Below are 23883 nucleotides of genomic sequence, written 5' to 3'. Positions count from 1 at the left end.
TTTAAAACAAATGGCCAGAGTCTTCCATCAGTGGCAGAGTAGCTTAATGAAGACCAACTACCCACTGAGAATGACAAGAAAGACTGGACGAAATATTTTCTTAAACTAAGTTGAGACTTTGGCCTCCGGAAATATGAAATGTATTTTCCCCCTGTTCTTCCTACTAAATACAGCCAATAATGCTGGATATTAGATATAAATAAAACATGAAAAGAGTTTGAAAGGAATATAGGAGAAGGCAGACTGGCTAAGGACCTTGGGATCTGGGGAATGGCACAGTGGTAAGATCTCTGGGTTTTCTGTTTTGCTTATACATCCCAGTTAGTGAGCTGAAAGAAGCAGCAGCCTAGAAATCCCAATAAATACAGGCAAAAGAAGCCCCTTCATCCCCAAAGCCATAGAAAGGCAGAAAACTTGTAAACAATCTCTCTACTCCTACTAAATACCACAAAAACAAATAAGGAAGGGCTACAGCCTTCCCCCTTCTCTAAACTCTCCTGAGGCATTGCTAGAGAAGCCTAAGTGGGGAGCTGGAATTTGCCTCTCTGTGGAGTAGTAATGAGGAGCACCCGCTGCTCCCCCATGATGGTGCCAGAGGAGGCCTAGTGGGGAGTCAGGACTTTGAGCACACCCAGCAAGTATGAGATCTATTCAAGTCCTCACTGTAGTGGCAGTGAAAACCACCCAGAGTAGTAAGGCTCACCCCTGCGCTTCCAGAAGTGTGGTTTCGGTGGAGAACTCATAGGGAGCTGGGACTGACTTTTAACCTCACCTAGCTATATCCTTCTCTCCCTATCAGAGTGGTAATAAAGGAGTCCTGCTAACAAAAGATTTAAATAAGATCCTAATCTCATAACATATTATCCAATATATATAGATTTGAATTGAAAATCACTAGTCATACCAATGAAGAAAACATTAATTGGAAAGAGTTAATACATGCCAACACCAAGACAACACAGATGTTAGAATTATCTAACAGTGCTTTTTATAGCCATCATTAAAATGTTTTAAAAGCAATTAAAAGCATGATTTTTAAAAATTTTAAAAAAATCTTAGCAAAGAAATAGAAGATATTAAGCCAGGCATGGTGGTGCATGCCTGTAATCCCAGTGGCTCAAATGACCATTGATAGGGAAACTATGCTACTGCAATCAATAGAATACTATGCAGAAGTAAAAATAACAGGAAACCTTTCTATATACTGGCATGGAAAGATCTCCCAGATACTTTTACAGGAAGATTACAAGTTTAAAGACAGCGTCAGCAATTTAGCAAGGCCCTAAGCAACTTAGTGAAACCCTGCATCAAAATAAAAAATTAAAAAAAGGAGAAGGTGCTGGGAATGTGGTTCAGTGGTTAAGTGCCTCTGAGTTTAATCCTAGTACCAAAAAAGAAAAGAGAAGAAATAGAAGATATCAGTAAGAAACAAACGGAAATGCTAGAACTGAAAATTACAGCAACGGAAATAAAAAGCTCAATAGGTACAGCAAGATGGGATAGATGGAGAAAAGAGTCTGTGAACTTAAATACGGAGCAGTAGAAACCATCCAGTTTGAATAACAAAGAGTTAGATGTAAAATAAAAATGGAGCCTCAGGATTTGTGCTACTGCAATATAATATTTAATAATTGTATTGTCGGAGCTTGGAAGACAATGGGAAAGAAGGCGGCAGGCTTTGAAAGAGTATTCAAAGAAGTAACAGCTAAAATCCTCCCCAATTTGGTATAAAACCTAAATCTTCAGATTTAAGAAGCTAAACAAGATAAATTCAAAGAAGTCCACAGCAAAATATATCATGGTTGGTTAATTTGACACACATTTGTTGAGAACATGTTATGTGCTAGGTACTGGATTTATAAAGATGAACAAAGTATTGCCTCTGCTCTTTAGAAACTAGATGTCTAATCTGGGAAAAATAAATGAGCAACAATCTGAGAATATGTAAAATTTACTAAGGACACATAGAAATATAATTAATATTGCAGGGAGGTTGAATAAACACAATTAGGAAAAAAAACTCTAGTGTTGTTCTGCAGCACAGTGATTGTAGTTTATAATAATATATTACGTCTTTTATGAAGTTCTAGAAGAGGAGTGTGAAGGCTCCAAACATAAGGAAATGATAAGTAGATGGAGACACTAGTTACCCTGACTTGATTGGTGCACACTGTGCGCATGTGTTGAACTGTTGCACTGTATCCAATTAATATGTACAATTAACTCATTAACATAGAAACTAGAAACTTCCAATTAAAAAAAAACAACCAAAATATATCATGGTCAAATTTCGGAACACTAAAGACAAAGTCTTGAAAGAAGCAAAATAGAAATGACATCTTATTATAGGGGAAGAACAATTTTGAATAAGAGTTTTTTTATCAGAAACTACAGAGGACAGAAGGAAATGGCATGGCATTTCTTAAATGCTGAAAGAAAAGAACTGTCAACCAAGAATTTTATGTTCAGGGAAAATATCCCTCAGGAATAAAGAGCAAATCAAGATGTTGTCAGTGAAGGAAAACAAGAGAATTTGTAACCAGCAGACCTACCCTAAAAATACAGATAGAAGAAGAGATTTTAAAGTTTTAGATAGGAGGAAAAAATAATAGAGTAAATATATACATTATTACTTTTGCTATTGAGTTCCCTGCATTATTTTGGCATTTGAAGCAAAAGCTATACCAATGTTGAAGGTATGTATCAATGTGCATACAGAAATTCAGACAATTATTTTATATGTGGTAAAAGACAAAAAGCCTAAAAGGAGGTGAAGTTTGTGTATTTGGTAAAATTGATACCTATAAACAGTATTGGTAAATCAAAATAGAATTCTAAAACATAGTCAATCTTCAAAGACAGGATAAAGAAAATAAACAACAAATAAAATGGCAGACTTAATTAAGTTCTAACACATCAATTATTTCTTTAAATGTAAATGTTCTAAATATACCAATTAAAGGAAAGATTTATAGAATGAATTTAAAGTGAAACATTATCCAGTTATGTGAACTTTAGGCTACTTGACTAAACTCAGTTGAAATATAAAAGATTGCATTTATATATTATACAAATGCTAATCAAAAGAAAGCCATAATGGCTGTTAAATTAGATAAAATAGAATTCAGACCAAAGAAAATTACCAGGCACAGGAAGGAAAAATATATAATAGTGAAAAGGCATTCTCCTAAAAAAACAGCAATACTAGATGTTTGTGACCCAATAAAACATCTGTAAAACATATGAGCTAAAAGCTGATAAAACTAAGAAGAGATCCATAATTACATTGGTTTTAACAATCTTCTTTGTATAACTAGATAGAAAATCAGCAAGGATATAGAATTACACAACTATCAACTAGTAGAATCTAATCAACACAAAACATTCCTCACAATAGCAGAACATTCTTTTCAAGCAACATGAAGCGTATGTCATAGATCCTGGGCTATAAAAGTCAGCAAATTTTTAAAAGGTGAAATCCTAAAAATAGATCATCTCCTTAACAATGTAGATTCAAACTAGAAATAATAGAAATATAACAGAAATAGCTCCAGAAAGAGCCTTTGGGAATTTAAAATTTTATTAAATGAAAGGAACATGAGAATATATCAAAATTTACAAGATGCATCTAAGTTGGCTGAGAATTGAAATTTATAATACTGTATGCTGCATAAGGAAGATGAAAAGTCTTGTGACCAATGAGGTGGAGCATTCCTGTAATCCTATGACTCAGGAGACTGAGGCAGGAGGATCACAAGTTCACAGCCAGCCTCGGCAACTTAGCAAGACCCTGGCTTAAAATAAAAAGCAAAAGGTCTGGGGTTGTACTCAAGTGATAGAGCACTTGCCTAGCATGCATGAGGTTCTGCGTGCAATCCATAGGACTACCAAAAACACTAAGTAATAATAACAAATGAATAAATAAATAAAATGTTTCAAATGAGTAATCCAAGATCATACCTTGTGTAACTGAAAAAGAGAGAGCATGCAAAATAAGTGCAAAGAAGACAGAGGAAGTTATCAAGATAGAAGTCAATCAGTTGATAACAGAATGATGATACAAAAAGCTAACTCTTTAAAAAAAATCAATAAAGTTGAAAATACTCTAGGAAGACTAAAAAAAGAAAAATCTGGAGCTAAAACAACTCTTGCCATAATCAGGAATGAAATGGAATGTCTCTACCAGTGCCGTGAACATCTACAGTGTAATACAGTGGTACTATGTACCTATGTAATTTTGATAACTCAGGTGAAATGGAACAACTCCTTTAAAACACTACCACAACTCATCCTTATAATTTTTGAGAAAATTAAATCAATAATTTTAGAACTCCAGAAGTAATCTACAGAGCCAGATGGTTTCTCTGGAAAATTCTACCTAATATTTAAAGAAAGATCATCACCAGTTCTACACAGTTTCTTCTAGAAAGTAGATGATGGATACTTCTCAGTTCATTTTATGAAGCCCTGATACCAAAGCTAGAAAAAGTAAGAAAGAAGAAAACTATTGGCCCTGTTCCTCATTAATGTACACTCAAAATTCCTGGATATTAGCAAATGTAACTCAGTAATTTACATATATAAATTATAGACCCAAACCTAGTTGGGTTTATTCCAAAGATGCAAGGTGGGCTCAGCATTCACAAGTAGGTGAGACTCATTATGACTCACAGTACAAGTATGTAGACTCGCCTTACTAACAACCTAGAAAAATCACACATTTAACAAATTCAAAGCTATTCATGATTTTTAAGAAAGATTAGAATAGAAAGGAACTTTCTCTTGATAAAGAACATCTACAAAAAATCTACACTTATATCATACAATGGTAAGACTGAATATTAATGAGGGAAGAATGTGTTCTGTCCCCACTCTTATTCAGCATAGTACTGGAAGTTCTCATCACTCTATTCAGGAAAGAAAAGGAACTAATAGACATGTAGATATAGGAAAGGAAAAAATGAAACCATCCCTATTTAAGATCCCTAAGAATCTATGTAAAAGTGTGTTCGGCTAGCATGTATGATATAATAGCACCTTACAAAAAGCTAATTATTTTTCTTTCATGAATATGTGAAAACTGATAAAATACAGTATCATTTACAATCCCTTTTTTTTTTTTAAAGGAACAATACTTAGACATATATCTAAACATGTATAGGACTTCTGCGAAAAAAATTGTGAAAGACTGATGAAATCAAAGATGACATAAATAAACGAATAGACACTATATTCATTTTTCTTTTCACATAAATTTTAGAATAATCTTTTCTGTAATGTAACATGGACACTATTATTCTAAAACTTGTATGAAAAGGCAGAGAAACTAAAACAATTTTAAGAAATAAGAGAAATTGTTCTACCTTGTTTGACGACATAGCTAGAGTAATCACTGTTATTGTTGAAGGATAATAAACACATGGGTCTGTGGAAAAGAATAGAAAACCAGAAATAGCCCCACACAGACAAAGCCAGCTGATTTTTGGCAATGGTACCAAAGCAGAAAAGGAAGGATAGGCTTTTCAGACAGCACTGGGACAACTGAACATTCATAAAATAATAATAACCCTTGACTTTAATGTGCCATACCTTATACAGAAATTAATTCAGATGGATCATAGATGGAGTGTGAAACTAAAACATTTCTGATAAAATCTTTAGAGAAATCTTTGGAACCTTGGGCTTAGTGAAGAATTCATAGACATGACACCAAAAGCCTGATTCCAAAAATAAAGAATTGAGAAGTTGGAGTTCTTCAAAATTAAAAATATCCTACAGTTCTTTTTCCCTTGGGTGTTTGCTGATAAGCAAGAGTCATGGGGTAAAGTCCAGCATAAATACCAGGTAAAATGTTAGGAGGCAGAGGAGAGGTTTTAGTGGGGTCAGAGGCTGCAGACTCACCAGAGAATTCAAATCTTCACAATAATCAAACAAATTCCAGAACTGGAAATATAAGTAACCAAAAGTTAAACCATCTGAAAGAAGAATGAGTTCTACATACTCATCTAAAACTAGAAGAGTTTAAGAACACAGTAGACAGAATAAAGGGAAAATAGATGAAGACAAGTTTTCAAAAAATTTTAACTACAGAATAAAGACAAGAAAGCACAGAAAATGTAGGAAAGTGAGTAAACAGCATGTGAGTCACAGTAAAATACATATATGCAATTTGATTTCCAGGAGAGGAGACATAGGTGCAGTGTTTGGGAACAGAAGCAATGTTTGAAGAAATACTTGTAGGGAAATTCCTAAAACTAATAAAAGTCTTGCCTTGAGACAGAACCAAGGAGCTCTGACTAAGATAATAGAAGAAATACAGAGGTAGGCCTATTGTAATAAAAACTGCTGAAAACAAAAGAAAAAGAGAAAAATCTTCAAAATAGCCAGATGCAAAAATGCCTTCACAATAAGAGACAATTGGCTGTTAAAATTAACCATTTGCTGGGCTAAGTAGCATAAAGAAAAGACAGAAGCCAGAAGACATTTGTAGAGTGCTGAAAGAGTATAACTCCCAATAAAATATTCTTCAAAAATGTAGACAAGTGGGCTGGGGTTGTGGCTCAGTGGTAGAGCACTTGCCTAGCATGTGTGAGGAGCTGAGTTCGATCCTCAGCACCACATAAAAAAATAAAATAACGGTCCATTGACAACTAAAATACACACAGACACACACACACACACACACACACACACACACACAAATGTAGAAAACCAAATTATATTGTGTGCATGTACTAATATGTAATAACAAAGCCTACCATTATGTACAACTGTAATGCACCAATATAAAAAATGTGAAGCATAAATAAAATGCAGGCAAAAGTAATTTATAGTGAAACAATTAGAACAAGATTCCCTGAGGCTGTTGAATGATACAGGGATGAGTGGCGAAGGGGAGCTAGGAGCTGTTAGGGTCATGATGGGAATGTTAGGAATTTGATCGTGGTGGTAGTTTGTCAGAACTCATTAAATTGTATGTGTCAAACATGCAGTTTACTGATCAGAAACTGTACACCAATAAAGTTTATGTGTAAACAGAAGGAAGTTGTATGCTTCTGGCCACAGTTAAGTAAGGGACCAGATTTATTCTCCCATCTGAAACAGCTTTAAAAACTAGACAAAACAATGAAACAGTGGTTTTTAATGACATCGGACATGAGGCAGCAAAGGACAGTGAGACCTGGAAGTTGGGCAACAATTGAGGCAACTCTCAGATTTCTCCAGCTTTCTCTCTGAAGCATTTCAAAGCTGCAGCTTGGGAAGTACACCCAGCTGAAGGCCAAGGGCCTCCATGAGTTGAGACTAAAATGGAACTCCAGGGAGGCCAGAAGGCTACAGTTTGTAGAGCAAAGTATCAGGAAAACGAGAGCTGCACAGTCTCCCTCAACCAGACTGTAAAACCTCATCATTCACATGGCATTGGGTTGAGTCTCATAATGCTTTTGCCTCAATAGTGGGGCAAAAGTTTCATTAAAATAAATCCTTCCCAAGTACAACCGAATAGAATTTAAAAGCAAGAATGTAAAAGTATCAGACTATTTATAAATAATTTAACTATCTTCCAGAAAAAAAGCCAAAGAATACTTATAGAAAAGGAATTATGTCTGAAATGCTCCCCCACAAAATAGAATACGACAATATTCAACACCCAAAAGGATGATGTCTAACAATCCATTCATTGATTGACCAAAAATTATAAGCAAGAAAATATGATCTATAGTAAGGGAGAATCAAATCAAAACCCACCGCAAAAATGACACAGATTTCTTTTTGTATGTTAGGAAGCTGAAAGAAAGATCAAATACATTTAAGTAGAGATCTGGAACACATTTTAAAAAGTTCCAGATCCAAATTATAGATGTGAAAGTACAGAGTCGGAGGAAAAAAAAAATGTCCTGTTAAGGATTAACAACAATTAGACAATGCAAGAGAACAGATTAGTGAACTGGAAGACATAGCAGTAGAAATAATTCCAAGTTAAATAAACAAGTTTAAAGAAGAGCAACCCAAAAAAAACACATGAATGTGGTGAGAACCTAATCTCGCATAACAATACATACGAGTCAATCCCCAGAGGAGGTAGAAAGCACCCAAAAACGAGGAAAGAATGTCTCTAGATTTTTCATAGATGTAAATTGTAACTCACATATTCAAGAATAAGAAACAGAAAACTGCACCAAGATGCACTGTGTGTGTGTGTGTGTGTGTGTGTGTGTGTGTGTGAGAGAGAGAGAGAGAGAGAGAGAGAGAGATACTGGGGATTGAACCTAGGTCTTGTGTTGCTAGGCAAACATTGTACTCCAGAGATACATTCCCAGCCATTTTCATTTTATTTTGAGACTGATTCTTGCTAAATTGCTGAGGCTGGCCTCAGACTTGTGACTCTCCTGCATTCGCCTTCTGAGAAGCTAGAATACAGGCATGTACCACAGTACCCAGCTGAGAGTAAATCTTTACTGCAGCCAAAGGGGAAAATTTTGGCAGACTCTGCAAAAAACTTATCGGATAACCAATAAACGTGGTTAAAGGCACCTAATTTCCTGTCATTAGAGAATGGCAAAATGAAGTACAATGATAATAGTGCTCAAACTTTTTTTTTTAACCATTTTCTCTTGCCCTCAAACTTTTTTAGTCCCAGAATATTTTTACCCCCTTAAAAGTTGTATCAAGGACACCCAGAAACTTTTGCTTATGTTACTTTTCAGTTTGTATTCATTTACTTCATTAAAATTTATGTAGAAATTTTAAATATTGAGTTAATTCTTTTAAAAATAGCAATAATAAGCAATTATGTTAATATAAATAACATTTTTGTGAAAGAAGTCTTTAAAAAGTCAGTGAAAGACTTTTTTGAACATTTTTCAAATCCCTTTAATGTCTGCTTTAATAGAATGCAATTGGAGTCACATCTGCTTCTGCTGTCTCTCTGTTGCAATCTGTTGTTTTGGTTGGAGTGGACAAAGAAAGTCTGGCCTCACACAGTGCATGTGCTTTGAAAAGGAAGGAGTAGCCAATGGTGCACACCTGTAATCCCAGCTATTTGGAGGAAGCCTAGGCACAGTGGATTATAAATTCAAAGCCAGCCTGGGCAATTTGTCAAGACCTCCTCCTCAAATTTTTACAAAAATTTTTACAAATTTAGCTTAGCCATAGAGCATTCCTAGGTTCAATCCCCAGTACCAGGTGGGGGGGGAAAGAATTTTATGACTTCTCAGGTAATTGTGGATATTTTTCTTTGATACAGTATCAAACTCAACAAATGGTAGCTTCTTAAAGATTAATCTGAATTGACCTGAAACCCTAAGTGTACTTAAATTAAAAATTCATTGACTTTTGTATACTTTAGATGAATCTTTTATCCATATATGATAACTCCATGTGTCAGTCATTTGGAAAATATTGGTTCTCTTATGCAGATTTTCTAAATGTTGACTTAGTTTATTATAACAAAAATACCCATTGTTAACATTAACATTGGTCCTATTAAAAAAAAATCTTTAAAGTTGGTATGCTCTCAAACTCATAATGATAGGTATAAGTTTTTCAGAATCAAAAATTTTGTTGTAAAGTTTGAATTATATAATCAGCAAGATATCATTAGTTGTTTTCCTTAAAATAACAAGCTCCCTTTTTTTTATTTTCAAGAAAATACTTCTAGATATACAGTCTAAGTAACCACAGTTTGTCAGTTGGTTGTTCTTTCAAATAAAAGGTGTTTTACTTAGTTTTTATTGTTGCTGTAACAGATTTAGTGTTCTAGGGGTGATTTTGAATCCTTATGTTTGCAGCTTCTAGAGACTGCACACAGTTCTCTGCCTTCCTCTTCCAGATCTAACAGTGTTATATTCCTCCTACTCTGCCACCATTGTTACATCTCTTGCTGACAATCATCCATCATCCTGTGCCTCCCTATCCTACTTTTGTCCTACTTTTCAGGACATTTTTGCTATCAAGCCCACTTGAGTAATCCAGGTTACAGTCCCTATCTGCTGATAAGCAATCTTAATTACATCCATAAACGTAGTTCTCCTCTGCCATACTACAAGTACATATTCACAGAATCCAGAGATTAGGATGTAGATACTTTGAGGAAAGGAGGAATCATTCTGTTTCCCACAGTCTTCTGTGATTAAAGCAACTAGTTCACCTTGCAGATCATTCAACCAAGTGCTTCTCCTTGGGGTATCTGTCATACTTAAATAGGCAACAAATGCTTCATGCATATTCCTCATATCATCAAGTAGAATATTAACATGTGTTTTTAATGAAAATCATTGTTGCTTCATCAAGGACATTCTTACCTGCACTTTCTGGAGGTGATGGTGAGTGCACGGCAGTGAAATAGAATACATGAATGCTGGCATAGTTTGGTGTCACAGGTTTGATTCATTCGAGGTGCCAGCAGTTTGGGGCACCATCATTGCTAACATCAGAGGACCTCTTGATATTACTATAAAGACAGTTTTGACATCCTGGGTCTCCCCCCAAAGAGTCTCAGGGACTCTCAAGAGTTCATGGTCTACGCTTTGAGAAATGTTGCACAATGAAAGACCTGCAGGATGTCACACCTCATAACTTTCTAGATTAATATTAAAGGTTTTGTAAAAAAACAGGGTTGTCCTTGTGGTGTGTGTCACATCAATGTCCTTCCTGTGACTGTAACACTGGGGAAGATGGGGTGGAAAATGCAAGACTTCTTGAGAGGTGTCTGAGAGCCTCAATCTGTTTCTACTTGTAAAGATTCAAAGTATTCTTACTGCTAAGAGCTTTGACTTTTGCAGCCATCTTTCCAGGAACCTAGGACTGTGTAAGTCAGATTGTGGTATGGGTGGGCTATCCCTTAACCAGAATGTATGGGTCCAGTGTGTTTCTGATTTTAGTTTTTTTTAGGTTTTGGAATATGTACAGATACTTTACTGCTTAAGCATCCCTGATCTGAAAATTCAAAAGCTGAAATGTTTTGAGTGTTACAACAAGCCCAAAACATTTCAGATGTTGGAGCATTTCAGATTTTGAATTTTGGGGTTAGGGATGCTCAACCTGTCTCTGTTGGTTTGATTCTGTGTTGAAGTGCTTATTTCATGAGAGAGAGCCAGTTTACTGTTACCATCAGTGTTGGTAGATGTTTACTCAGCGGAGATTCAAAATCTTTATCTCAAAGCCTTTGTCCTGTTTGACTGATGGTCATTCTTTTTTTCACAAACAGAAACATTTGTTTAGTGTCCCATCACTTCTATCAGTGTTTCATATGAGCAGTTTATCTGCAAGCATGGAATTATAACCACTTAATTAAATGACATAGAAATTATCCAAAGCAAAACTGGATAAACCCAGCCTGTTCCCAGGAAGGTTCTGGTGTCATCATTACTCTGTTGTAAGCATTACATTTAGGTATTGTGTATTCACATACATAAACTCACACGGACACATTTGTGAGTGTTTCTCAAAGAAAAAAGACTATTTTATATAACCTCATATGCAAGCCTCAGTTCTCACTCCATTGTCATTTGCTCCTTTTCTTGGAATGTTTCTTGTTGTATTCATGTAATTCCTCCTTCAGAATTTCTCATATTCTTGTAGGGAACATGCTTACTAACTAAGGATTCAAGAGCCTGAGTTCAGAGACTGCCACCTACATTCGATTTTATTGGAGTAGAAATCAAGGATACAGTCAGATTGTCACTTTAGGAGGATAGAGCAGGCGACATTTGGCACAGTTTCAAACTGGAGGAAATTTGACATTCTGGTGAAATTCTTAATCCCCTTAAAGGAACATTCCTTTAAAGCCAGCAAAACCAGTTTGTTCTTCTGTCTGTAGGAGCTCACCAGGGTATGAGAAATCAGTGAAAAGAAGGGCACATTGTCCTATTGCCCTTGAAGTCAGCTTGTCCAGTGCTTTGGGGGAGGTTTCCTTACTTATCTTCTTTCCACACTAAACTCATTTTTTAATAGATAAATGAATCCTTTTGAATGTTTCACAGTGAAATCTTAGGCCTTTATCTAAAAGTTTAAAAAAGGCATCCACAAATGCAGTGTCACTATAATTTTTCCATTGAACAGAGTGACTTTATATTGTTTGTAAAGGCAGATCTGGGAGGCCCAGCCACACAACATAGTACTCCCCCCCACCCCTGGACCCCATTGCTTTATTTCTTTGATGGTTTTTTCCTGCAGGAAGAAAGTCAGGCACTGCTCAGTCCTAGGACCTGGCTGTTTTAAGGACTCCTTTGTAATAGACATACAGCTGCAGGGGATAGTGGTGCATGCCTGTAATTCCAGCAGCCCTGGAGGCTGAGGCAGGAGGATCATGAGTTCAAAGCCAGACTCAGCAACTAAAATGAGGCTCTAAGCAACGTAGTGATACCATATCTCCAACCATTAAAAAAGCACTAGGGATGTGCCTCAGTGGTTAAGCACCCTTGGGTTCAATCCCTCGTACCAAAAAAAAGCCTATCATCCACTCTATTTGGCAATCCCTAAATGGGAACTCAAGTTATTTCAAAGTCAAGAAAGGTCCTGGGTTCAGAGTTGCCCTCCTAACATTAGCCACACTCATTTAACCACTGAGGAAGGGGTTAAATGTCAGTGCAGCAAGTTTAACCTTGATCTTTGTTTTTGCGTACCATTCTTAGAAAAAAAATGCTTGTGTTCCTGTTAATAATTTAAATGAAGTAGCAATAATACCAGTTTGTATGTTCATTTAAAAATATTCAATATCAGTCTATCCAGCTATTTGCAAGTTTCAAACTTGGAATATTACCTTCCACCCACAAGAGTAGGTAGAGTTAAGCAGAATCAGTTCTATGCAATTATATAACTCCCAAAGAGCCCTCGTGCCTATGGGTCACGTGAAGGCTGTTGAGCTTCTTTGTCAGCAGTGCAGGGGTACTGAGGATGGAGAGAAAGCAAGCAAAGATTTATTCCCTAGACAGTTCTATGTTTCAACTGTCATGAACCATTTGGTTGAGAAAGTCAAAAATGATAGTTCAGTTCCATATTCTCTCAGTGTACAATGGCAGGGGCTGGGTCTGTTTCAGAATTCAGAAGTTTTCAAATTTTAGAAGAATAACAAAAGGCATGCACCAATATATTAATATTCCTGGTAGGATCTGGGACAGTACCCCACAATCAAGCATATGAATATTTATATAATGGGAAATATGAATATTCATACAAAGAAGAATAAATTAAAAGTATTGATGTCAGCCCCCATATCAAATTTTGCTGCTAAGTGTGTTTGCTTAAATTTGGCTTTTACCTTTTGGTTTCAGAATTGCAAATAAGAGGCCGTAGACCATACAGTGTTAGAAATGGGGCAGGACAGGTCCAGTTAAGTCCTAGTGATATTTAATGAAATGACATCCTTAAACTGTAGTTTCTAATCTTGTGTTCCTCCTTCCTGGGCTATTTCCTTTCTCTTCCATTCTCTGACCTTTACTTTGCTTATCTATCAGATGCATAAGATCTGCATTGTGGACTCTTGTGAGGATAGGAAGATCATTATGTCTGATATTGTACATGGTGTTTGGCATATAGGAGGTATTCAATGAACACTAGTTTGTAAAAATTTCACCTTGCCAGGCAGAGTGCCAGGTAATCCCAGCTATGCAGAAGACTGAGGCAGGATTGCTTGAGTTTAGATGTTTAGGGCTAACCTGAGCAATACAGTAAAGCCCTGTCTCTTAAAAAAATGTTTTTTAAGTTTCACCTCTTCCATTCTCCCTTTGCATTTATTAGATTAAAAATTTTTTAAAGAAGTGGCTTCAGTGCCATTCTGGAAATAAGATTAAGGGCTAAAAATTGTCCTGATGCCACTAGAGAATTAAAAGTCTAAATTTTTTTATTGCAGACTAATTTCTTGTTAAATGTCCAGTTTTTTCCTAAAATTTTGTTTGCAGATTGACTAAACTTTTTTTTTTTTTTTTTTTTGATATGTCTATTATTGGCAATTGAACCTAGGACCTCAAGCATGCTAGGCAAGTGAGCTATACCTCAGCCCTTTTTAAAAGTTTCTTTTGATGGACTGGGGATATAGCATATTTGGTAGAGTGCTTGCCTTGCATTCACAAAGCCCTGGGTTCAATCCCCAGTACCACCAAAAAAAAAAAAAAAAAAAACCAAGTTTCTTTTAAGACATGGTCAGGGTCTCACCAAGTTGCTAATGCTGGCCTCCAATTTGTGATTCTCCTTCTTCGGCCTCCCAAGTAGCTGGGATTACAGGTATGTGGCACCATGCCCAACATAACTAGACTTTTCATTGATGAATAATTATTTTGATTAGTGTTATATCATATTTAAATCCATCAAGTGCTTTATTTTAATTGTATTTGCATTAGGAATGTTTGCCAACAGTTGATTTACATTATGAAGCCCCTTTTTAAGTTTCGCTCCAGATACTCAACTTTTAGAAAAACATTTGGAAGTTTCCCTAAGTACATTGCCAAGGTTTATAATTTAATATATTGGACAAGTGGTCTTGAGTGACAAATCTTTAATTTTACAAAAGCAAATAAAAAACAAGGATATTAGTGGACTTTTAAGTGCAAAACAATGTATATATATTTTAAATACATATATATATTAAATAAATATATATATATTTTAAAGTGTTTTATTAAGTGAATCTCTGTTTTTAAATTCATAAAAGCTTCACTTTTTAAAAGGGAATAATCATTATAAAAGAATTGCCCTTTGTCGTCAAACCATTTTGTAAAGCCTCATTTTGTATTTTGTAATCTGTGAAAAGAAATACTCTCAAATATCAACATCTGGTCTAATGATTTGTAATCCTGAATGCAGGACATTTGAATTTATTTTTCTGACCTTTTTCTCTTAATTCGTGAGGATTATAGGTATTTGTTCCACTTCCACTATAGTTTTGGATCAGAAACAGAAGAATTAAAACAGAAGGATTTCAAGAGAAGAGAGATGTTGGCTCTTTGCTGGGCTTATACCCCTAGGACTTTTAGCATTTAAGTGGGACACTGAGTACCTGCCTACATCCCTATGCATTGTGTTGCTGTCTCCACAGCTGAACTATCAGCAGAAAGTGGGCATCATGTACTGCAAAGCAGGACAGAGCACAGAAGAGGAGATGTACAACAACGAGGCAGCGGGCCCAGCCTTTGAGGAATTCCTTCAGCTGTTGGGAGAACGAGTTCGGCTAAAAGGATTTGAGAAGTACCGAGCACAGCTTGACACCAAAAGTAAGAAATACTTTTCACCTCCCACCATGCTTGTTTTCCCCCTACTGTGCTGATGTGCATCTGCCAAACTATCCATAAAACAACGTTGCCATCTATTGCAGAAAATTACTTGTGATGGGGGAGAGAAAGTTAGAGAGGTAGAATGTAGCACCAGAGCAATTGAAGAACATAACCAAAATAGTCAGGATTGAGGCTGGGATATAGCTCAGTTGGTAAAGTGCTTGCCTACCATGCACAAAACCCTGGGTTTGTTCTCTAGCATCACACATGCACACACAAACATACACACAAACACACACACACACACACACACAGAGCCAGGATTGGACTACAAGAAAATAATGTCATCAGAGGTATGGAGGGAATAAAGCAGCAGACACAGGTCACACAGAATCACTCCAGGATAGCACTGCACAAGTTTTATTACATGTAGCTGAATATTGGGGGATTAAAAACCATAAGAGCTCACAGCCATCTGATTGCAAGCCCTAGAATTTTTTACTTCATTAATTTGTTTTCATAATTCTCATGCTTATCCATGTAGTCTTTGTTTACTCTACTTGCTTATTTTTGTATTCTTTGAATACCTAGATGGGTTTTTGTTGTTTATTATTATTGTCCATGGTCTATCTTAACTGAAAGGAAATAAGTTTTTTAGCTTTGGTATTAGTCTGGCTCATAAAGTGTGTTGATTAAAAGCACAATAATGAAGTGTCTGTTTAATTACAGTGCATGAACCCATAGTGTTGTCCATTCCCATTCCCCTAGTGTCAATAAAATAGTTTAAGTCCTCAAATATCTATTTTGGTAAGGATATGTTGGCTTCTGCTGCATGTCTACATGGAGTCAGTTTAAATTTTATCTCTAAATTCATCCATAGACACCTGTGACCTGTTTTTCTTTGAGAAGGTCTTTGGATTAGCACTTCTGTATTGCAGTCTATAGTAATCTCTCTTATTTTCTGTACAGGAAATTAAATAAGGAGTTGAGTCATGAAAACAGAAAAGCATTCATAAACTCCACTGCAGGAAGAATTTCCTGTTGCCATGGTTTTGCTGTTGCCAACCTGGAAACGACATGCAAGAGAGGCTATTAAAACCCACAAATAGCCTAGCCTCTTAAATAATTTTAATGTTCTATACTGTGCTTTCAACTGCATAAAAAGTTAAATCTCTGTAAGCCTTTTTATCCAAAATATTCTGGTATTCACCCCGTTGTCTTAATTTGTTGTTATATAAATCATCATCATCATAAAGAACTATTGAAAGGATCTGAGAAAAAAAATGTATGAGTATCCTGGTTTTGCAAATGAGTAGCCAGATTGGGAGCTGATAAGAATGTGTTGAAAAGAATATATTATTTATATACTTATACCTTCCCAGCCACCTCTTCATGATGAAGGTAATGTGAGAGATGTATGACTGAAATATAGTTAAGCAGTCTGGCTTCTGATAAGGCAATGCAATAAGTAAAATAGGCACTTTGTGCAAATTTTGCCCTAATATCCCAGTAGCTTTGAAGGCTAGAAGGAGATGAATCTCGACTGGCAAACTGCCTCTAACTCTACAGTTCTAGAATTATGTAAATCCACTCTGCCAGGAAGTGTTCCTTTTCACTGAGAAGTATTTCAACCATTCAAAACATATCTCCTGAGGAGGATTCAGTTTCCTTTTCTCCCCTTTCAGAGTGTGTATTAGTGTACTTTTCTTCTTAGCAAAATACCTGAGGCTGGATAATTTGTAAGGATATGAGGTTTATTTAGCTCACAGTTCTGGAGCTCACAGTTAGCATTGGGCCCGCTTCTGCCTGGCTCAGTGAGGGCCTCAATGGTGTGGCGAAAGCACATGTGGAAGAGGCCACATGTTAAGAAAGGAAGGTAGAGAGCTGGGAAGGGTCAGTCTTGCTCCATTTATAACAACCCATTTTTATGGAAACTCACCCTGCAAGACCAGCGCTAATCCCTTCCAAGAATAACGCTCACAGTGAAGAAGTTACCCCTTTCCATTATGTTTTGCCTTTTTAAAGGTTCCACCGTTGCTTTTTTTAATACTAGATATTGAACCCAGGGGCACTTAACTACTGAGTCACATCCCTATCCCTTTTTGTTTTTTTACTTAGGGCCTCACTCAGTTGCTGAGGCTTTCCTCGAACTTGTGATCTTCCTGCCTCAGCCTCTAGAGCCAATAGGATTATAGGCATGTACCTCCATACCCAGCTTTACCACCTTTTAATACTACTACATTGGAGACTAAACCTGTAGCACATGAGCCCTTGGTTTGGGGGGGGGGGGGGCGGTCACACTTAAACCTATCCAAACCATAGTAGGGTATAGTTTCCCGAAACAAATGAAACTAAGGATGTATTTTTACTTGAAAGCCCACGATAAGGCAATAATGTAAAATTCTCTTTTTTATCCCTGAGCTAATAGACAAAACCCAGAGAAGTCCAGTAGTCTCATTCTTTAAACCTCTATTAAATAAGAATAGACCACTAAGGGGTTGGGGATGTAGCTCGGTAGTAGAGCACTTGCCTAGCATATGTGAGACCTTGGTTCAGTTCCCAGCACCAAAGATGCACAAAAAGGAATAGGCCACCAAAATTGTCAAGAGCCAGCCTCTATACACTCAGCGGCCTCTCACTGGCTCTGATACACTAGCAATAAGACTGCTCTTGGGCTGGGGTTGTAGCTCAGTGGTAGGGCACTTGCCTTGTAAGCATGAGGCACTGGGTTCAATCCTCAGCATCACATAAAAATAAATAAATAAATAAAAATAAAGATATTGTATCCATCTACAATTAAAAAATTTTTTTTTTAAAAAAAAGACTGCTCTGTGTTCAGTCATAATCTCATCACATTTTATCTAACTTTATTATGTGGTATGTAATCCTCACAAAGAAAAAGTACTTTCTAGAACAAATCCTCCTAAAGAATCATTCTCACTGTAGATCTCACTTGAATCTTTGGATGTGTAGTTCATTACATTAAAATATTATTTGCTATTATTTATTCCTTTTTTTTTCTGTTTTACCTCCTTCTGAGTCTCCAGTTACAAATGTATTTTGTCACTCTCTAGTGTATGTACCATAGGGTGATGTGGCTTTGCTTATTTTTTTCCCCAGCCTTTGTTTTTTTTGTGCTTCAGTTTGGATAATTCCTACTAATATATCTTCAAGCTTCTTATGTTCCCCACCCTCCCACCACCGTGTCTTAATTCGTTGTTAATTTAATCCAATTTCTGTTAAGGTATCATAACCATTAGAGCCAGAAGTTGCATTTGGTAAATTTTTTTCCTACCTTCTATTCTCTCCTCATTAAGATCTTATCCAAAACCTTGAATATTTTATAATAGTTGTTTTAAAGTCTTCATTTGCTAATTTTATCATCTTTGTTATTTTGAGCTTCCTTCTTTTAGTGAATTTTCCCCTACTTTGGATTACATTTCACTACTTCATTTGTCTGGTTATTTTCTTTTAATATTTTTAGTTGTAGATGGACATAATGCCTTTTTTTATTTATATTTATGTGGTGCTGAGGATTGAACCCAGTGCTAGGCAAGCGCTCTATCATTGAGCTGCAGCCCTGGTTATTTTTGTTAGGTATTGGATACTGTGAATGTTTGATCATTGAGTGTTTGGATTTTGTTGCCTTGAGAGAGTTGACTTTTGTTTTGGCAGGAAATTAATTTATAGAATAGATTGATCTTCATGAGCCTTGTTGAAGCATGCCTAGAGTAGGCTTTAGTCTCTGGCTAATTTGGTCCTACTACTAAGGCATGGCTTTTCTTGCACCTGGAATACCTACATATTCTATGAAGTATCTGTTGTGGCTGGTCAGAGCTTAGGTGTTTTTCAACCGTGTTTGAACTGTGGCAATTGTTTGGCTTACAGTTTTTCTTTGCTTTTGGGATTCAACTCCCTGTCTACAATTTACTATTCACCTCAGGATTCAAGGGGGACCCCTCTTGATATTTATGATCTTCTACTGTGAGGTTTCTTCCTCTTAGGTGCTGTGCCTAACAGATCTCAGCCACCTCAGTCTTCCTGAACTCCAGGCTGTCCTGGCTTCTCCTTGAAAGCCTTGCTCTATACCATTATCTTGAAAGTGCCTCTAGGTAGAAAACTGCCAGCTTCTTTGTAGTTTTCCTAGAGCTCCCTTTCTAACGCTGCCTCTTGCCTAGTTTTTGAAAACACTTGGCCCAGGCATTTCACCGCCTTTTCTCATTACTGATAATGGGAGAGTGAGTCCTGTACCAAGTACCCTGTTATACGTGGCTGGAAGCACAAGTCCCAGATGCTTTATCTACACAGGTGCCATCTCATTTAATCCCTACAAACTACTAGCTACCAGTTACCCCACTCCTAACCCCACTTAACAGAATTGGCTTCTTTAGATTTACCAACATGCCCATACTTAGATAGCTGGTAAGCATTAGGGAAGTGGAACAGATCCTAGTGGGTATGGTTAATGAAGTGTGCAGAGAGCATAATGTGAGCTCCAAGCCTGGCTATTTGGCTCTGTCTTTCCTCTCTCAGTCCCTTAGACTAATCTCATGAGACAGCTCTACTTGTCATGTGTTGTGATTATATTTGGATTTTCTTCTATGAAGGAGAGAGAGGCTGAGGAAGGAAAGGATTGATGGAGATATCAGACCATTTCTTCTTTTTCATAATTATCTGTACAAGTCCATTTCTTCATCTCAGAAATAAGGACTTGGAGCAGACAAATAACCTACAGATAAATATGTCATTGGCTGGACAAGCTTTCTATGAAGAATTTTCAGTAGTGGATATTTTTTTGCCTCTCTTTGTCTTATTATTATTATTTGAATGACGTATAATTCAAATAATCACCATTTACCTCACAGTGTGATAAATACAAAAATAAACTTCTCTCCAAGCAGTTTATTTTTGCAAAGTGGAAGACCACCCTCATTTTAAGCTGTGCCTATTAATCATTATTCAGGGAATCATTTCCTGACCGAGTCTTGCCTGTCAGGTCAGCACCCATGAGCCTTACAAATCTTTTATAAAGCATTCCTTCTCAGCCTTGCCCTCTTTAACATGTTTCAATTTCATAAATGCTTGTTGCCTCCTCTATTTTTCAATGATGTTGTCAGCAGTTGAAATTCAGGGGCTTGGAAGAGACTTAGATTTTTCATAAATAAAATGAATTCTTCTTTATTGGGAATATTTGAACTCTGATAGGGAAAAGTATAAAACTAGCATACTTAAATGCTTTGCACAAGCAAAGGGCTAGTCAGTATTCTAGAAACTGTTGAATAAAGGAGTCTTTTTAAAGGAAACTGCACTTTTTAATTTAACTGAACAAAATTGTACACTCTCACTAGCACATTTATCAAGCATCTTTTATGGGCTAGCACTTTCATATACTTTATTTCACTTAATCCTCTTGACAGTGAGAATACTGAAGAATATAGAAGTGAAGTGACTTATATGTAGTCATTTGACAAGTGGTACTATTGCCATCCCTGATCAGATCTTCTTACTTCCAAGCTGGGGATCATGTAATTGCAGTTATCCTACAACATGAGCAGTGGTTAGAAAATAGTAGTGGCTGACTGTTAAGTACCAGCTGCACACTATCTCTGTCCATGTCTCTCAATAGGCTAGTGATTTTGAGAAGCCTTGAGCTCCAAGAACATTTCTTAAACTAACACAGTATCAATTTGCCTTTTATAGTAAAGGGTAATAGCAATAGTTGTTGGAACTATTCTCATGCTCATCTTCCTTGAAGTAAATTAACCTGTCTCCTGACCAAGACTAAAAATTCATTTTTAAAAATTAGGAAATACATCAGATGCCAGACAAATGGAATTCTTCACTTCCCCCAACTACTTCATTCGTGAGTAAATCAGTAGTACCCTAGGATCCAAAACTTGTCTCATCTCAGATATATGCCAATGTTCCACAAGTGCATACCTTGTGTTTGCTGTGCTTCTGAGCATCCCTGATCCTTCAAGGAAGGTTGCACACATGTGAGATCTCACTCTAGCATGAGGATCTTAAATGAATGGTCCCAGCAGTAAGCTGTTAGAATGTATATTCTTTCAAACTGTGGATTAGAATCAGATTTACAATCTATCTGTGATTTAACTTACATTGATGTTACTTTTCTCCTTTTTTTTTTTTTTTTTTTAGTGTTGGGAATCAAATCCAGGGCTTCAAGCATGCTAGGCAAGCATTCTACCACTGAACGACGTCCCCAGCCTCCTTAGATATTTAAAACTGAGGACTTTTCCTAAAATCGATTTGTATAGATTTATTTTCTTTCATTGAGCTTTTCTTGTTTAATGACCATGAAAAAGTTACTTGAAAGTTTTAATTACCTTTTCCTCATTTCAGTCGACACACGTCTACCATATCATCCATGCATTCAACTACCTAAAAGCAAAAGAGTCAAAAGAGAAGTTAGGTACAGCTGTGACACTGTCTGTACCTTGAAACTGCTTATTTACCTATTTATATCATCTTCAAGTAGAAATGCTTGATGTAGGACATTATCACTTATCTATACCTTTTAAAGCAATTGAGAATATTATCGTTCCTCAATTATTCAGTGTCTTCTTCTCATCATCTAGTTTGATTCTTAGAGAAGTTTTACTTGCTATGACTTAACCTTCAAGTTCCAATTTATGAGTGAGTACATGCCCCCGCCTGAAGTGTGAGTTGGAGGTGAGTCTTGTGATTGTTGAGATGACCTTTATGGTGCCTGAGATTCCTCATTTTTTTTTTTTTTTAACAAATAAAAAGGCATTTTATCTATTTTTCTAATTTTCATCCTGTTAAGACTTTCATAGTTTCAGAATTTCATGGTTACTAAAAATACAATAATGAGCCCGGTGTGGTAGTTCACCTGCAATCCCCAAAAATTGGGTGGCTTAAACAGACTAGCCTGAAAATCTTATTAGCAAAACCCTGTCTCAAAATAAAAATTTTAAAAAAGGGATGGGAATGTAGCTCAGTTGTAAGTTCCCTGGGTTCAAACCCCAGTTCCAAGGGGGAATAGAACCAAGAACAAGAACATTAGATATTTTATTTTATTTTAGAAAATACAGTGACCTTTCTTTTTCTATTCTCCCTGGTAAAGCTTAGCAATTCTATTACGTACATAGTAATTTCCAGATTTTAGAATTTACTACTTCTCAGAAATTTTTGTTGTTTTGACCCTAGTTTCATCTCTGAAACTTTTGAAACTATTTCCAAAATGTTGGAAATTCTCAGCAAAACTCTGGGATTTCCAAAGATCCCCAGCAAATGGTGGTCAAGTAGCATATGTTGTATGAGGTGAGACGTGAAGAGGAAAGAAATGTCTAGAAACAGCAAAGTAAATTATCTCTTGGGTTGTCTTCCATATCAGTTTTTCTGACAATAATCCTTTTTATATTAGCTATATAAAGCAAAATGTTACAAATTAATACAAGTGACAATCTTTTCTTCTTGCTCATTAATTTTGCTTAAAATTTACTTGAAACACTGGTAAGTATACATCAAATGTGACACATTCACCTTAAAATTTTAAAAATCACTAATCAGTTCTGTATATATTTATAACAGGGATCTTTAACAGTAGATAAGTTCTTCTTACTCAAGTCCAATCTTAAACAGTAGAGTACTTTATTGTAGTAAAATGCTGCAGTTTTTTTGTGGTGGTGATATTGAGATTTGTAAGATTCTTTTCTTGGGTAGTCATACATGGGTACATATTTCTGCAAACTTTTTTATTTTTGGTACCAGGGATTTAACTCAAGGGCACTCAGCCACTGAGCCACATCTCCAGCCCTGTTTTGTATTTTATTTAGAGACAGGGTCTCACCAACTTGCTTAGAGTCTCACTAAGTTGCTGAGACTAGCTTTGAACTCATGATCCTCCTGCCTCAGCCACCCAGGCCGCTGGGTGCATCCAGTTTATTTCTGCAGTTTTTAAAAAATAATCTTTGCTTTGTTCTATTTTTAACTTATTTTTAAACCCTAGTATTTTATACCAGCCTCAAAATTAATACCTTCTAATAAGCTCAAGCTTGAAATTAGATATCTAGAATACCTTTCTAAAGCTGTCTGTAAGCCACAATTGTAGTCTGTGCTTGGGGCAGTATCTAAGGGCCATGGAGCTACTTCTGTGGAGCTACTGCCTTAGAATTACCTGGAGTGTTTATTAAAAACAGATTCCTCTGTTGAGGCCCCATACCCAATGTGCAGCACTCCTGCAGTTAGGGCCTGGGATTCTGCCTTTGAGAACTATTGCCTTTGTCTTATAGCATCTTTCTCTAAAATGCAGCAGAATGTTCTGGTCTTCAAAAATATAGTTGATGGAGGGTTGTGCCCAGACTGAAAGTACTTCTGTTCCTTTTGTGGTTTATAAACCATGTCTTTCAAGTCTAAACTGATATTCCCTTTGATTTGGGTAGTCAGTAACTCTCTTCTCTAGTTTCCAAGAATTTGTGGTCACATTGATTCTGAAACTATTTTTGTTTAGGCAGTAGAAGTTCCCCACCTCCCAACCCATTAAAAAAGGTGAAAACACAACACATACCTTTAAGTCTTTAAAAAAATTGTTGTACATTCCTAAAATACCTTTGTGCTTCAGAGTTTCGGATTTGTTATCACTGTGTGTTAAGAACAATTGTCTTGCTTGAATTGGAAGTATTAGAAAAAGTTT

The 23883-nt window shown here is 36.3% G+C and overlaps 1 protein-coding gene across 6 annotated transcripts in view; it reads left to right on the top strand.

Moving 5' to 3' along the window:
- Sipa1l1 (signal induced proliferation associated 1 like 1) overlaps positions 1-23883 on the top strand; it is a 130296-nt gene that overhangs the window by 28518 nt on the left and 77895 nt on the right. For all 6 annotated transcript variants that reach the window (XM_076849928.2, XM_076849927.2, XM_077109129.1 and 3 more), the window contains exon 4: positions 15032-15206. In XM_076849928.2, coding sequence (XP_076706043.2) covers positions 15032-15206 — 175 coding nt within the window. The remainder of the gene's footprint in view (positions 1-15031; positions 15207-23883) is intronic.

The sequence above is a fragment of the Callospermophilus lateralis genome, chromosome 3 (assembly GCF_048772815.1).
Source record: "Callospermophilus lateralis isolate mCalLat2 chromosome 3, mCalLat2.hap1, whole genome shotgun sequence".
NCBI lineage: Eukaryota > Metazoa > Chordata > Mammalia > Rodentia > Sciuridae > Callospermophilus > Callospermophilus lateralis.
The sequence above is the reverse complement of the archived record's forward strand: the minus strand, read 5'-3'. Positions and strand labels throughout refer to the sequence as shown.